Source organism: Ascaphus truei, chromosome 1 (assembly GCF_040206685.1).
Source record: "Ascaphus truei isolate aAscTru1 chromosome 1, aAscTru1.hap1, whole genome shotgun sequence".
Taxonomy (NCBI): domain Eukaryota; kingdom Metazoa; phylum Chordata; class Amphibia; order Anura; family Ascaphidae; genus Ascaphus; species Ascaphus truei.
The window spans coordinates 455,467,070-455,482,914 of NC_134483.1; the positions used below are offsets into that span (position 1 = coordinate 455,467,070).

The following is a 15,845-nucleotide window of genomic DNA, read 5'->3' on the forward strand; positions in this document are numbered from 1 at the left end:
TGCTTTTAATTGTTTTATGTTTGTGAGTTCATTTTTATTGAGATTTTTGGGAATTAAATATATTGATTTTTGCACATTAATGCACTAGGATTTGGCGCTTTTTTTTTTCTTTTATCTTTCTATGCAGGTGGAGAGGGAAGTCGTTGTGCCCTTTTAAAGAAGCTGCCTGTCGGTCCTAATAGTGCTACTGTTACTCCCCAATCATTGGACTTATTTGTTGGACTCTATAGGACTATCTGCATTGAGCAGATCAAGGAAAGTTCACAGCACCACACACATTTTTTTGTTTAAATTGTATTTTTTTAGCTGTTTTTATTAGACATCCATTATGCACTATTGGTATATTAATTTCATTTTATAAGGATATATTATATTATTATAATTATTATTATTTTTTATATAATCATTATCTATTATTAGTCTATATTTAGATTTCCTATATTTCTGGCTATTCACACACGAGCGCAGACCTTAATTGTATATATATATATATATATATATATATATATATATATATATATATATACATACATATATACATATAGTGTGTGAGTAATATATATTACTCACACACAATCATGAGAAGCATGATTTATTGTAAAATGAAAAACTGATCAGTCTGTCTTTACCTTTTATTATCTCTTCAGTTTACAAGGTTTGGATATAATGAGCCATTTTCTTCATTATGGCTGCATGGGCTCTTGCCGCCACATACCACTTATCCATGGATGCATCAAAGACCACAGCTGCCAGATAACCAGCAGGTAACACAATGCACAAAAAAGTAAAAAAAAAAAAAATCAATACAAAAGTTAAAATTCCGCACTGCCATATATTTTTACATACAGTAACATTTCAAAATCGATTTTCATTTGAGTTTCATATCAGATCATTACCACAATATATATTGCCTTGTAAGGGTCATAATTTCATTATGGAGACAAGAAATCCTATTTTATTCTTATAACATTAGAATCATCCAATTACAAAGGAAGAGATAAGAAAATAACAAAAGGCACTCATTTCAATACTTATATATATATATATATATATATATATATATATATATATATATATATATAGCAACTGTAAATATTCCTGTATATTCATTTGCATGTCTTAGACAGGTCTGCAACCCTGTCTTTCCCCATAATGGTGTAAGACAAGGTTGCAGATCTGTCTAAGACATGCAAATGAATATACAGGAATATTTACAGTTGCTTTATGCTTTACTGTGGAGGGTTTTTGTCACTTTTTTTACCCACCATAATCTTATTATATATATATATCTTCACACTGGTGGGATTAGTATACTAGTAACTACAGCAAATACGTTACAAAGTTGACTGCAATAGTAATGTTTTAGTAGAGGTGGATATAAGAGAAAAACATGGACAAATACTGTATGTGAACATCTACAAAGTGTTGTAACCAAAGAAAATGGAAAAAGTGAATAGAAATGTTTTGAAAAATAAAAATAAAAAATCACTCAAGAACTAAAAGTCCTGACCCAAAGAGCTTACAATCTATATTTTAGTGCCCAATTCACGGTAAGTGGCATAGGGTAACATAATATTACCATAAGGCTTATTTCTCACACATTTTGGGGATCAGCTTATTGATGCCTGTGTGTCACTTAAAGTTAGCTTTACATTTGATCAAAGGTCACCAATGCAGTAGAAAGAGCCCTTGATCCTATTTCTTGTTGCTTCTTAGTTTGAGTATGCTTTGCCTATACACCCGCCACCCTTACCTGGAGCGCAGTCTCCAGCTCAGCCACAGATACCAGTCCTGGAAGCTCAGAATTTTCCCCAGCAGCCACCAGCAACATCTTCAAGGACAGATTCACTTCCGCAGCAGCCGTCACTGCACATGGGATTTCCAAGTCTACAGCAAGACGAACCAACACTAACTCCTCAAAAAGTGGCAGATGGACAAATCCAAACGGTAGCATTGTTTATGGTAATAATTATCTTAGCTCAGTTTTAGTATATTACTGTATGATAGTATATTATTAGTATCTTAACTCCTAGTATGTTATTATATTATAGCATATTTATATTGTTTTAGTTTAGGATTTAGCAGTAGGTGAAACTAACAGAGCTATGTTAAAACGTGTATATTTGGTTTTGGGTATTGCACATACTGTAGTGCCGACGAGTATTCTAAAACAAACTTAGGGCAATCACCAACAAGACCCAGGTACATGCTGCAACATTTCAGTGACATTTCTGCAGACAGACTAATTGCCCGTCAGATTAACAGCGGGGGTCCCTGGCAGTCCCATTCAAACTGAATACCTCAGGTGCTGCTTCTTTGAGTAAATTAGTGAATACGTGAATTACTTTGTTGTCAAATGGGTCAGAAGCGCATTATAGGGCCCTTCATGCTGGTAAAGAGGCCAAGTTAATTTATGGGTTGAGAAATACTGGTTGGCTCCCATCAGGGTAAAAGTAGGAGTCTCCAGAGTCCTGTGATCACTGCAATGTGATCACATGAGTTTGGAACTTACCTGCCAACTCACTTCTGGCCCCCTGTGTGATAATAATACAGAATGGGCCTACTCAGTTTGAGGGTGGTTGCTGACGCACTAATGAGACCAGAAAGTTGAAACAACTGTCTGTGAGTAGGTTTCCTGGCACGATACTTATTTGACACTTGACAGGCTTTACTTTTAAAGCTGTGTTAAACATAGGACATGAGCTTAAAATGATCCACATTAAAGTGGGTAAGAAAGTGAAAGTTATGCACTATGAGTGCTCCTTTCGTTGCTGTTGCCCAGAATTCCTGGCTGTAGGAAAATTCCAGCATGCTGTGCGATTATGTGGTAAGGCAGGTTTGGGGGGGGGCCTGCCTGAGACATGTGAATGTTCTTATAAGTGTCCTCTATCGTTACTGTACTCTGTACAGTGGTGAGATTGTATCTCTTTTTTTTACTCACGTAACATGTTTGTATTTTTTCAGTTCCAAACAATAATGAATAAATTATTGCAACAAGGAGCAGGAGAGACAGTCCCTGAACAAGCGGCAGTGCCTCCTGTCGAACAGCAACATGTAAGCCACTGCTCTTAAACTATGTTTGCAATGTGGCTAGATCAGAAACAATGTACAGGTTGGAGAATGAGATTTCACCAGCAGCACAGCAAATGGTTCTTTACTGTAAGGGCAGGCAAAATGTGTCATTCACTACCCATGGAGACTGTGATGGCAGATACAATACTTATATCTAAGAACATATATACAAGGATATGCCAAATCAGATAAAACATAAGAAGAACATTGAGCCTGGGAGAAATCTAAATGCCATTACTGGAGTCATAATTCAGATATAATTGCCAAATGTTTTACTAGGGTTTTGTTTCCCCTTCCTCTGGATCAATATAACTGTAAACATACGATGAGTATCTCACACAATTACAATTTAACAAAGGTTGAACTAGATTGACATGACATTTTTGAAGTGAAACTTCCTTAGTGGCGTCTCATTCGTGATGGGGCAAAAAAGAATTGTGGAGACAGAAATGAAACGGATGTGACGTCAGTGCTGGCAGTTGAGGCCGGGCTGTGTTCTGGCTCAGCCCGACCCCAACACTGACATCACACCCGCTCCACAAATCAGATGCGGCGGCGGCGATAGCCGCCGGCGCCGCTCCTAATCACCCCCCCCCCGAGCCCCACACCCCCCACACACCGTGACATATGCGGCGGCGATAGCCGCCGCTCCTAATGGCCGCTGCCATGCCGCGCAGCCTCTCTCTTCCCTACCTCCGCTTTCCTGCTGACATGCGGCGGCAGCCCTCAAAATTTAATTGGCAGCCGGTGATTCGCTGTCACGTAAGGTGTGTTAAGGGGTATTGAATTCCCCTCATCCGGCACGGGCTCTGTGCTGCTGCCCGCCGTGGAGTACGCTGCTCCGTGGTGGGATAGCTGAGGCCGAGGCTCCACCCCCTGCCCTGTCACTCCTGCTTTGGTAACGGGAGGAGGGGGGTAACGGGACCACGTGTCGCGGGGGGGGGGGGGGGCTGGGAGTCCGCAGCTCCGTGTCCGAAGATCAGCCTGGGGTAGTGAGAGGCGGGAGGAGGGGGGGAGTCGGGAGGAGGGGGGTAACGGGACCACGTGTCGCGGGGGGGGGGCTGGGAGTCCGCAGCTCCGCCTGGGGTAGTGGGAGGGGGGGAGGAGGAGGGGTGGGGGGCACAACACAGAGAGACATTCACACAACACAGAGAGACACACACTGACTGACACACACACACACACACACACACACACTGACTGACACACACACACACTGACTGACACACTCACACACTGACTCACACTCACACACTGACTCACACACGCGCACACACACACTGACTGACACACATGCACACACTGACTGACACACATGCACACACTGACTGACACACATGCACACACACACACACACACACACACACTGACTGACACACACACACACTGACTGACACACTCACACACTGACTCACACTCACACACTGACTCACACACGCGCACACACACACTGACTGACACACATGCACACACTGACTGACACACATGCACACACTGACTGACACACATGCACACACTGACTGACACACATGCACACACTGACTGACACACATGCACACACTGACTGACACACACGCACATACATACTCACTGACTGACACACATACACACACTGAGTGACACACACGCACATACATACTCACTGACTGACACATACACTGACTGACACACATGCACACACTGACTGACACACACGCACATACATACTCACTGACTGACACACATACACACACTGAGTGACACACACGCACATACATACTCACTGACTGACACATACACTGACTGACACATGTGTGCCGAGCACGCGCGTTATAAGTCAATTTCTGCGACAAAAGTCAAAGAAGTTTCACTTACTATGCGCGTGCACAGCACACACAGCTTTTTTTTTTTTACATGTTAATCTACTATGTACTGTAGCTATATATTTAAATACAAAAATATTCTTTCCAAATTTTACAAACATTTAGCGTCAACACCATACATATATTTACATTACCTTAGGTTAAAAGTAAGTTACATTGTGAAAAACAACATTTAGCTACATAGTTATATCTACATAGTTACATTGTAGATGAGATTGAAATAAAGACACTGTGGGGCTTATGCAGAGAGGTACCTCCCAGAAAGGCTGAAATTCGCCGCAGGATTGGCAATAAATTTGGTCCTATGCAGAGTACTCCGTTAGCGCGGTGTGCTTTAAATTGCTATTTAGGCGAGTTTCACGCCAAGTGAAACTCGCCATGTAGTGGCGCGCTGTATTTGCCCACAATACAGCCAACTTTTATTGGCGGGCAAAATTTCCCCTGAACGCGCCATTTAGTAGCTCCGATTGGCGCGTACATGCGCATCGGAGCTACTGGAATCTTGCGTGTTTCAGCATTGGCGAAATCACGCTTCTCGCCACACGTCTGCCGAATTTGAATTGCCCGCCATGGTCTCGCCAGGATAAGCTTCTCGCCTGCGTATTTTCGCCAAAAGATGGCGCTATTTACTTTCTCTATCCTCTCTGCATAAGCCTGTGTATGTCCATTAAGTTCAACCTATTCTAAATTTAGATGACAAATACCCCAGTGAAATATGATCTAATGATATCACATAAGGGGGAAAATACATTCCTTCCTGACTCCAAATATTGGCAATCAGATTTCTCCCTGGATCAACATAATCTGGTCTGTAACTGTTACATATGCCTATAATATATATTATCTTTAACTGTGCATGCAATGTCTTGTATATAATTTATACCCTGTTCACTTATGCAACTATGTATTTGTAGCCATGTATTATTTGTCATCATAATTGTTTGCCCAGGACATACTTGAAAATGAGAGGTAACTCTCAATGTATTACTTCCTGGTAAAACATTTTATAAATAAAAATAATAAAATTCCTATGTTTACTTATTTGGTATATCCCTGTATACCTTTCCTTTCTACAGAGATGTTCAACCTTTTTTTTTTTAACATATCTTTTGCATCTGCCATCACAGTCTCCATGGGCAATAAATTGCACATTTTAACTGCCCTTACTGTAAAGAAGGATAGAAAGTTCAGTGGAATCTGGGGATCCAAAATATTCCTAGCAATAAGAGACTGTTGAGGTCTCCTTAGACTTGAACAACTTCTTATAGAATTGGATAAGATCAGGCCCATAAATGAGTATGTGGAGTATATATTCGGGTGTGTCCAGTATAGTAACAAAATAGGATAATTCCTACCTGGCCCCACTCATATCAGACCATGCAGCATCCAGGGAGATGAATGGCGTAAAGTATTCCCATATATCCTTAAGATTCTGACTTGTAAACACTCCCCTAGACATCCATATGTCTTCTCCAGCAAGGGAAATTAATATAACTGCACAAAGTCAATATACCTTATGATTTCTTGACTTCCGGTCCTGATGATCGATGTCCTCCGGTGTGCTGTCCGCAGGTATGAATGAACAAAAACGAGGTTGTGACGCACCACCAAAAATGAAGACGGAGGATAGCTTGGATACAAAAATAGCTTTAATAGATCATAGGTATATACACTGACATGTTTCGCGCTTTCTCAAGGTCCCTCGAGAAAGCGCCGTACTGTAAGTGAAACATGTCGGTCTACATGCCTATGATCTATTAAAGCTATTCTTGTATCCAAGCTATCCTCCGTCTTCATTTTTGGTGGCGCGTCGCAACCTCTTCATTTTTCTTACTGTAAAGAACCCTTTCCTTTGTTGCAACTGGAATTAAATTAGCAGGAGCAGACAGTGCTAGGGCCACACCAAGGGCTTACATTGGATGCATTTGGTCCATGGGCTGCCAGTTGAAGAGCCCTGATGTAAGTTTTATCTCTGACTAGTATTCGAGTTAGGATTAATTTTGCTGCATTCATATTGTGCAACTCTACTTGCCTACAGTGGGTCTTAAAATAACGCTGTCATTTTGAGCCACTTCTAAAAGTCCATCACAGGATTATTCAAAAAGGAATGCCAATAGGAAGCTCCCAGCATGCCAGTTACTACGACCAATGATATCCCCTCTGCTGATTGGCTTGCTGACATAAATCTCCCAGACAGCCATATTGGAAATAGCCAAATTATTTTCTGTAGTACAGTAATATTTCTAACCAACTGGTAGTGGGGGTTCCTGATATAGGGAGACTCCTGCATACAGCATGGAGACTTAATGGTTTGAATGGCTTGGAAAGCAAACAAAAGTGTTGGCTAACTTACAGTTGCAATATACAGTATAGACCCCTAAACACACAGGCCCTTCTTTACCAAGTGATGCTATTCCATATGACTTCTTCCAGCATCGGAAGACAATACACATGAATGGGCCATAAAGTATCTTCCAACTCCGCAAGGTGTCTCCTGCAAAAGAACAGATTAATAAATATGGGCCGCAGTGTCTAGAAAGGGGTGTAGTTTGAGTCCATTTCAGAGCATCTTCTATGTAGCCATATTTTTAGAATGTAACATTTGAAATAGATTTTTTTGTCTTATGTTTCATGCAACTTTTCCTAACGACAGGCACAGGTTATCTATTTGCATGATATATTGTTTTACAATGAAATATGTCTGCTTATGTCTTACGTAGCCATATCCTGGACTTTTCTATATGCAGTATGGAGCTGGACCTGGAGTAAGTGACTGGAATCTATTTATTAAGTGAAAGTTGAGCAAATTCATTTTAAATCCCAATTCCTAAAATATAAGTAAATAAATACAACAACGTGTATAATATTTTATTTCATCCATTGTAATGCTTCCTTTATACAGTACATGCATTTTTTTCTGCTGTTAAACAAAAACAAATGCCTTTTTCTTTAAAATGCAATGAATGTTTCTTTATCTGTAATAACAACCTATTTTTCAATTTAATTTCCATTATATATATATTCGATTATATATTGTTGTTATAACGTTAAAAATACCCTTTATTACCTCCATGAATGTGAGTACACTTATTTGATCAATGTCCTGCAAAAACGGTAAAAGAAACAAATGTCCAACTTTTTCACGTTGTGTTGTTTTGTACGTTTTTCTGAAGTGTTAGGGTTTGGCCCCAAAATGAAGGTTTTTAGGGCAGTATGTCAGGATTCCCCGACCTCTGATTAGGGTCATGGCATTGCGATCCTGAGTTATATACCATGCTCTTGAATGGTGGATAAGCTAGTATGGCCGTGCGATAACCTATATACAGTAAGAGGTTAGTGAATCTCACCCATAGTGGGCAGATCGGCAGGGTTTTTTTTTTTAGTTTGTGCTGTGTGTTATTTCCTTCTCCACCGCCGTTTCCACCACTGGAAATGCAATCCAAGACATACAGTACAGGGCCAAATTTTACTTAATGGTGCTACTCTATATAACACCTTCTGGTGCAGGAATAGAAAGGTGAGAATCTAATAAAAAGTGCTTCACAAACATTTTCCTATTTTTTTTTAGAAATGTTTTACAATTTCAAGCTGTGTGATTTTTGCCAGAATGTCACCACTTTTGACAGGAATGTTGAAAACATGCCAGCATTTAAAGAGTCATGTGACCTTTAAATGGCATTTAATACTAAGTGATTTATTTTTTGACATTTTACAAAAAAAAAATGTACAAAACAAAATAGCATGTTTTGCCTGGTTTACAAATTGCTGCTACAATTTTGCACGTCTCCCACTAGAAGACGTATTACAGCCATTTAAAATTATGGCGTAGTGATTCTTGGAAAATGTCTTACAAAAAAAAGGCCTAATGGTGCTTTCTACAATAACTCTTTTGATATATATTAAGAAATAATCCAGAACTATGTTTAAAAATATAATACACAGTACAATTAAATGCCTTCACCAAAGAATTAACCTGTAAAAAATAATCTGCTTTTAATTGTCTTTCACCAGCTAAGAGCAGCAGACACTTGTAATATAGTACAATGTGGCAGGCAACAAGGGGTTAAAAGTCCACACACAAGTCTACTAACAATGTATACTTCCATTACTGTTACAGGGACCGCCAGCAAGACTTGGTGTAATGAGCTCAGAGGAAATGCAGGTAAGAAATCTACATTTCTATTAGGGTTGACCAGTGGCATTTTTTGTAGGAAAAAAGGTCCAGGAACCCCAAGCAAAAATTCAACTTTAAATAAAGCAGTGTGGTAATTAAAGCCGTTATCTACACTCTGTTACTATACCATTCCCATGTCTGGAAGAAAAATAAATATTTAAAATCAGAGACAGAACATAAAACACAGACAGAGCTCAGTTTTTAGCACATCCAGTGAAACTCATACACGGTACAGTGCCTAAATATATATGTATATATATGTATAAATATCAAGTAAAATGGTCTTTTAGTTTAACATTTTTGGCCAAAATTGTTGTAAGCCCCTGAGGGGGTTCAATAGGAGCTTGTTAGGTGTCCAGTATGTTTTACAATTGTTGTTCAGCTAGTCTTGGCTGATTGGAGGGTGGCAACCTCCTACCTAATTGTAGCTCACCCCCTCCCACATTTAAATGGTTAAGGGCTCACTCCATAGCATCTTCCACTCAGGGGAACTTGCTGGCTTGCAGTATGGTTGTGACAACTCTAATACAGAGTGCTTTTCCTGGTAATGTACAGGTTAATAAAAGCTTCAATCAGACTTAGAACTTTGCAACTAATATTGACAGATTTACTATAAATCATTCTTCCTGTTACTACACAGGTTATTAAGAATTTATATTAGCTTTGGGGACCCCTGAATTGTGGTCTGCCGTGCAGTTGGCTCAGGGGCTTACAACAATTTTGGCCAAAATGTTAAACTAAAAGACCATTTTACTTGATATTTATACATATATATTTAGGCACTGTACCGTGTATGAGTTTCACTGGATGTGCTAAAAACTGAGCTCTGTCTGTGTTTTATGTTCTGTCTCTGATTTTAAATATATATTGCCATGCTCAGTAGCACTCCTCTGTGACACTCATATGCTTATATATATGTTGTGGTTATTTTGGGGGTTCAATAGGAGCTTGTTAGGTGTCCAGTAAGAAAAATAAATAAAAAGAAAGAACTGATACCCAAACAAGCCAATGTACATGGTGTTTCCGTAATCATTTAAATGAGTTAATGAAATATTAAAACACAATTTTTCCCCCCACATTTTACTGGCAGGGTCCTTGAAATGTATTGAAGCACTCCCCACGTAGAAAAGATACTGCTAGCGTGTGATTGCAACACCCATGGGTGTTCTTTGGTTATTCTGATGCGTCTTATTTATTTGTTGTGCTTAGACTTTATAATCCGTGAAGTACCTTCTTCAAACGTACTGTAAAACAGGCTATGTGTTGAGCTAATGCAAAGTGTGTCACACTTGTGTGTGGCGGCTAGTCATTTTTTTTTTAATTATTATTATTTATTATTATTTACTTGCAGTAGTGCCAAATGTTAGAAGTGTGTTGATAAAATTTCTTACATTTGATGCAGATCTATTTGTCAGGAAATATTACATCAACTCAGTCCTGGTGGGGACTTTTGTTAGAGAATGATGGGCCTAAAATTCACTACAATCCTTATTAACTCATCCTCTTCTTCTCTGTAAGCATTACCCAAATGGAGGGCGAATGATCCTACAGTGTATGTCATGTTTTATTGATGTATCTTAATGGCAGTGTGTTCATGTTTTCTGAACTATAGGGTGGCCATGCCGGTATTCCCCAGGCTTTTAATCCCATGTATCCAGGGCTTCTAGGAATGGGACCCGGAGTGGGAAGCATCCAACAGAACCTACCCCTTCAAGGAGACTTTACAGTAGAAGATGACTCTCCAGCAGCAGGAGGAAGGACAGCAGGTCAAGGTCCATATGAGAACCCCTCAGGTGTTGGTTCAAGTCCCTCAGGGCCTGTCCAAGAGGGAAGCCCAACAGGCCAAGGAGAAGCTATACAATTTCCCAATATCAATTTTCCTAACTCAGGACTTAACCCAGCAGGTCAGAGCAAATTGCCTCCAGGTGTCACCCCAGCTAATGTACCAAGGTTGACCTATGATACAGGTGCAAGCTTTGCGCCTTTTGGTGTTGATGATACAATGCATTTTGGTGACCAAAGAGAGACACCCATCAATGTGGATGTTGCTCAGGCAAATAATGCTATAGATACACCTATAATGCAGAATGATATTAATTTACAGAACCATTATTTCCAAGAGCCCTAACGGCACATGGGAGACAATCCAGATGTTTGGCAAAAATGAAAAAAATACCGACGAACAAAATACTGCTTTGTTTTACTAACACATGGGCTACTACTCAACAGCTTGACTCAAATCAGCATTCAAAAATTATGCATGGTTAAAATACTGTAATATAGTAAACGGGGAATATGGACATCAAGTCTGATTATCTCAATGAAATGGAATTTGTGTTCCAACTGAGAGTGTTTATTTTACAGTATGTTAAATGTTTGTACATGCACTTAATATCTTTTTTTATACACTAAACTCTGTTACAGTGAACACTAAAACAGTGCATAATTTATATTCATAATCTCATCTTCATGTAATTCGTATCCAATGATTAAGTGAAAGCATCATAAGAGTGGACTGCTGTATACTCACTGAATACAGTAACAAGACAGAGATACTGTAGTTTATTCTCCCTGGATCTTTTAACTTTGAATCTTCCATATGTTGACGTGCAGTTGCCACTTAACTGAATACAGTACTGTAGGTTGTCAAACTAGTAGTGTACTGTACATTATCTCTCATGTTAGTATACATAATCTTCCATGCCCAAAGGAGGAATACTTTGCACTGGAATGTATTCAATGCCCTTTGGTAGTATAGTGGTTAAAAGTAAGAAAGAGCTGATATACAGTATGTGTCTAGACTCTGTACATTATGATTTCCAGATCTGCAATCATTTTAGTGGCTGCTGACTGTGGCCCATTCATTTGTTTCAGTTCTCTTCCTGGGAGATCAAAACTTGATCTACTTTTGCATTGCCTTACTTTGCATTGCATCTTTTGCTTAATAAAAAAAATTATCTAAACATTTTCGTTTGTTATTACTTTTGTACTGAAAGGTTAGTTATATTAATGCTTTTAGTGCCAGTGGTGCTTGATACAGGCACCCGTGGTGGTAAGAAATTTAGAGAAGATAGCTCTAATTACTTCTAAGTAGGGTATCTCAATGCATTAATCTAATGTGTAATATTAGTGGGCTAGTAAAACATACAAGAGTAACATTAGTTAACAGTAAAAAAATATAGGACCCTTTCAGTGTGAGATGGGCAGGCAGATTATTGGAGATAAGGAAAAAGCAGAGGTATTAAACAAATTCTTTGCCTTTGTAATTACCAGGGAAGGATCAATTGCAGTAGTAGTGCCACAGGAGGAAGCCACAACCTCCATATTAAAGACCAGAGTAATGCAGTTGATGTGGTCTACTTAGATTTTGCAAAGGCTTTTGATACGGTTCCACACAAGAGGTTAATGTACAAAATAAAGAAAATTGGACTCTGTAAAAATATTTGCACCTGAATTGAAAACTGGTTGAAGGATAGACAACAGAGAGTTGTCATAATTGAAACTTTTTCAGGGTGGGCTAAAGTTGTGAGTACAGTACCGCAGGGATCGGTACTGGAACCCCTGCTTTTTAACTTGTTTATTAATGACCTTGAGGTTGGCATCGAGTGCAAAGTCTCCATCTTTGCTGATGACACTAAATTGTGTAAGGTAGTATAATCAGAGCAGGTTGTAAGGACTTGGACAGACTGCAAACTTGGCAGGTAAATGGCAGATGAGGTTTAATACAGATAAACGTAAGGTTATGCATTTGGAAAACAATACAAAATAGAGACTTACAAATTAAATGAGGATAAATTAGGGGAATCCTTGATGGAGAAGGATTTAGGAGTGCTTGTAGACAGCAGGCCTAATAATATTGCCCAAAGTCATGCAGTAGCTGCAAAGGTAAACAAAATCTTATCTTGCATTAAACGCGCAATGGATGGAAGGGAAGTAACCATAATTATGCCCATTTATAAAGTATTATCTAACCCCCTTTCCCTGTGTCTAAGGGAACTATGTGTGCGCTGCCATTACCTGTGGCTCACAGAAGGTTTGAGCCTCCTCAGCTGGGACCCTGGGGTGAGCTCGCGTTCTCCTCGGTACAGCACCTCCACCTGAGAGGGATCCCAGCGCAGTGGGATAACCCCTTTCAGAACCACTTACAGTGAAATGATACACACACCAATATATAACAATTGGTTTACTGACAATAGAATAACAATATAACGGCACCACACAATATAACTCACACAATACAATAATAACACAGGGTGGATGCCCCCCAAAGTACATAGGGTGTGTGGCACCAATACCCCTGGTGTCCTTCCCCAATGAGAGTCAGTCCCACCCACGTGTAGGAGGTAGTGCCACCCCTGTGGAACGTTGGTGCACTTTACCTCCCTGGGCACTCCAGTACCCAGGTACCGCTGAATGAGCAAAAAGGATCCGTCTGATCCCACGTCGTCTGCTGAATCCTCTCTCTCTGGTCCGCATAGATGTCTGCTCTTGAGGAAGCTCCAACTGGAGGGTGTCCCTTAATGTCTATAGTTGCCTGTGGTCTGATGCCAAACCGCAGGCTGCAGCTCACCATGTTGCGTCTCTTCACTGGTGCTAAACCTGACACTATAAGGCTAAAGGGTAGCATCCCTGTCTGGGGTCTTCCCTATAGCAGCCACAATCTAGAAGGGGACTTAGGACATAGCTGGGACTGTAGGGACAAACCTGGTCCAGTTGAGCACTGCTCCCTGGACACTATCTCAACATTTCTCTCCTTCTTTCAACTGCCAGTAACTGCCAGCAACTGCCAGCAACTTCCAAACTGTGTCAACATTCTACCTGCATGTCCCTCAGGCGCCTGGGACATGTAGTTCCTTGCGAAGCCTCTCCTAAGATGGCCGATGGACTGCGCAAACCTAAAATGGGCACTGCAACTTCTCGCCTCTCTGTGCATGTGCATGGCTGTAATTGTGCATGTGTGAACTACAAGATGGAGGCCCCCGCTTGCCAGGTACGCCACAGAGCTCCACCACTCCCATACACCGCAGCTGTCCCCCTCCCAGCACTGGAGGTAAGAGGGGACACGGCTACATGATGGAGAATCCAACGACCCTGCTTGGGAACATCGTATACACACAGAAGTTATATAATGAAAATGCAGAACAATTATACAACTTAACACAATACAATTTACTCTAAACCAAATTAAACATTTCGGTGACCATGGTGATAACCAAAGCTAGCTTACTCTGAGACAGCTGCTGAGACTCATAATGAGGGGCCCTAATGAATCATATGCCACTCTAGTAGGATGGTGTCTCACTCGCTGACTTCTGCAAGTCTCTTCATTAGCGACTCCTTCTTGGGAGAGGCTATCATGGGCTTGAGGCCCTGTCCCTCTCATAAGGGGTGAACCAGTCTCTACAAAGTCTTTGGGGAACAAAGCTCAGGCTTCTTGGGTCAAGGGACGGCTTGTTGAAGCTACTGGTGGCACGGACCCATTACCCGTTGCTCCTTTGGGAGGTGCCCACCAGTCTCCATTTGAACTAGCAGAGGTTCCTTCCATAGGATCCTGATTTGGTTCAGTCACGGAATCTGGGTTCTCGGGGAACCCTTGGGCTCACTGACTGTTACTACTGTCTCTTGTTCTGAGTCACTTTCCCCCACTTGAGGAATGTGCAGCACGTGATTTCGTTGCCAGACCTTTACCCTGCCATCCACGACTCAAATGAGGTAGACATGGAGGCCTGACATATGGGAGTCTACTTTGAAGGGTCCATCTCTCCAGCGGTCGGCTAGCTTGTGTTTACCGGGAATCTCTAGGTTACATAAGAGAACAGCGTCTCCGGTTCGAAATTCCCAATAGCGCACCTTGTGGTCATACCTTCACTAATTGCTGGGCTTTGGCTTTTTTCTGCTGACTGATATATGAGGTGCAGGGTGTCCTGGAGTCGCTTCACATACTTGTAGTGAGCCATATTTGGTACCACATCGATAAATACCCACGTACGGATGTCCACAGTAAGTTGTGCCTCTCGCCCGAACATCATAAAGTATGGTGTGAATCCCGTGGATTCATGCCGGGTGCAGTTGTACGCATGCACTAGCGATTCAACATGCTTGCTCCATTTGGCTTTCTGGGAGCCCTTTAGTCTGCCTAGCAGGTCAAGCAGGGTTTGGTTGAACCTCTCCAGCAGAGCATCTTCCTCTGCATGGTATGGAGTGGTCCGAGATTTCTGGATGTTGAGCAAGTTGAGTTCCTTGATCAGCTTGCTCTTGAAATCTCTCCCTTGATCGGAGTACATCCGATTTGGCAACCCATAGTGGATGAAATACTTCTCCCACAGTACTTTGGCGACTGTGAGAGCTTTCTTATCTTTCGTTGGAAACACTTGGCATACCGGGTGTAGTGATCAGTCACGACCATGACGTTCACGATGCCCTTTGAGTCTGCCTATATATAGAAAGTCCATGCAGACTAGGTCCATGGGACCAGAGCTCTTTAGATGACCCTTTGGGGCTGTGCGTATGGCCAGTAAGTGTGGTGATACTGCAAATGTAGTATAAAAATGGATGTATTAAAGCTATCCTAGTTTATCTTTGTTGACATTATAGACAGTCAGGGATTTTCCTTCATTCAGTCCAGAACAGGAGGTGACACGTAGGGTGTGCAATACTGGGCTTTGAAATGCTTGGCAGGAAACCTCGGGGAGGAAGCCATGCATAATTTAGACTTCTGAGCCCCCATGTGATGTGGT

The 15,845-nt window shown here is 41.0% G+C and overlaps 1 protein-coding gene across 2 annotated transcripts in view; it reads left to right on the forward strand.

Moving 5' to 3' along the window:
- The window catches only part of AMBN (ameloblastin), a 16,536-nt gene extending 4,515 nt beyond the window's left edge, over positions 1–12,021 (forward strand). The window contains exons 5-10 of one of the 2 annotated variants that reach the window (XM_075578340.1): positions 648–764; positions 1,717–1,962; positions 2,965–3,054; positions 7,655–7,699; positions 9,052–9,096; positions 10,721–12,021. In XM_075578340.1, coding sequence (XP_075434455.1) covers positions 648–764; positions 1,717–1,962; positions 2,965–3,054; positions 7,655–7,699; positions 9,052–9,096; positions 10,721–11,236 — 1,059 coding nt within the window. In that variant the 3' untranslated portion in view covers positions 11,237–12,021. The remainder of the gene's footprint in view (positions 1–647; positions 765–1,716; positions 1,963–2,964; positions 3,055–7,654; positions 7,700–9,051; positions 9,097–10,720) is intronic. The other variant, XM_075578348.1, reaches the window with a different exon arrangement.
- The last annotated feature ends 3,824 nt before the right edge of the window (positions 12,022–15,845 follow it).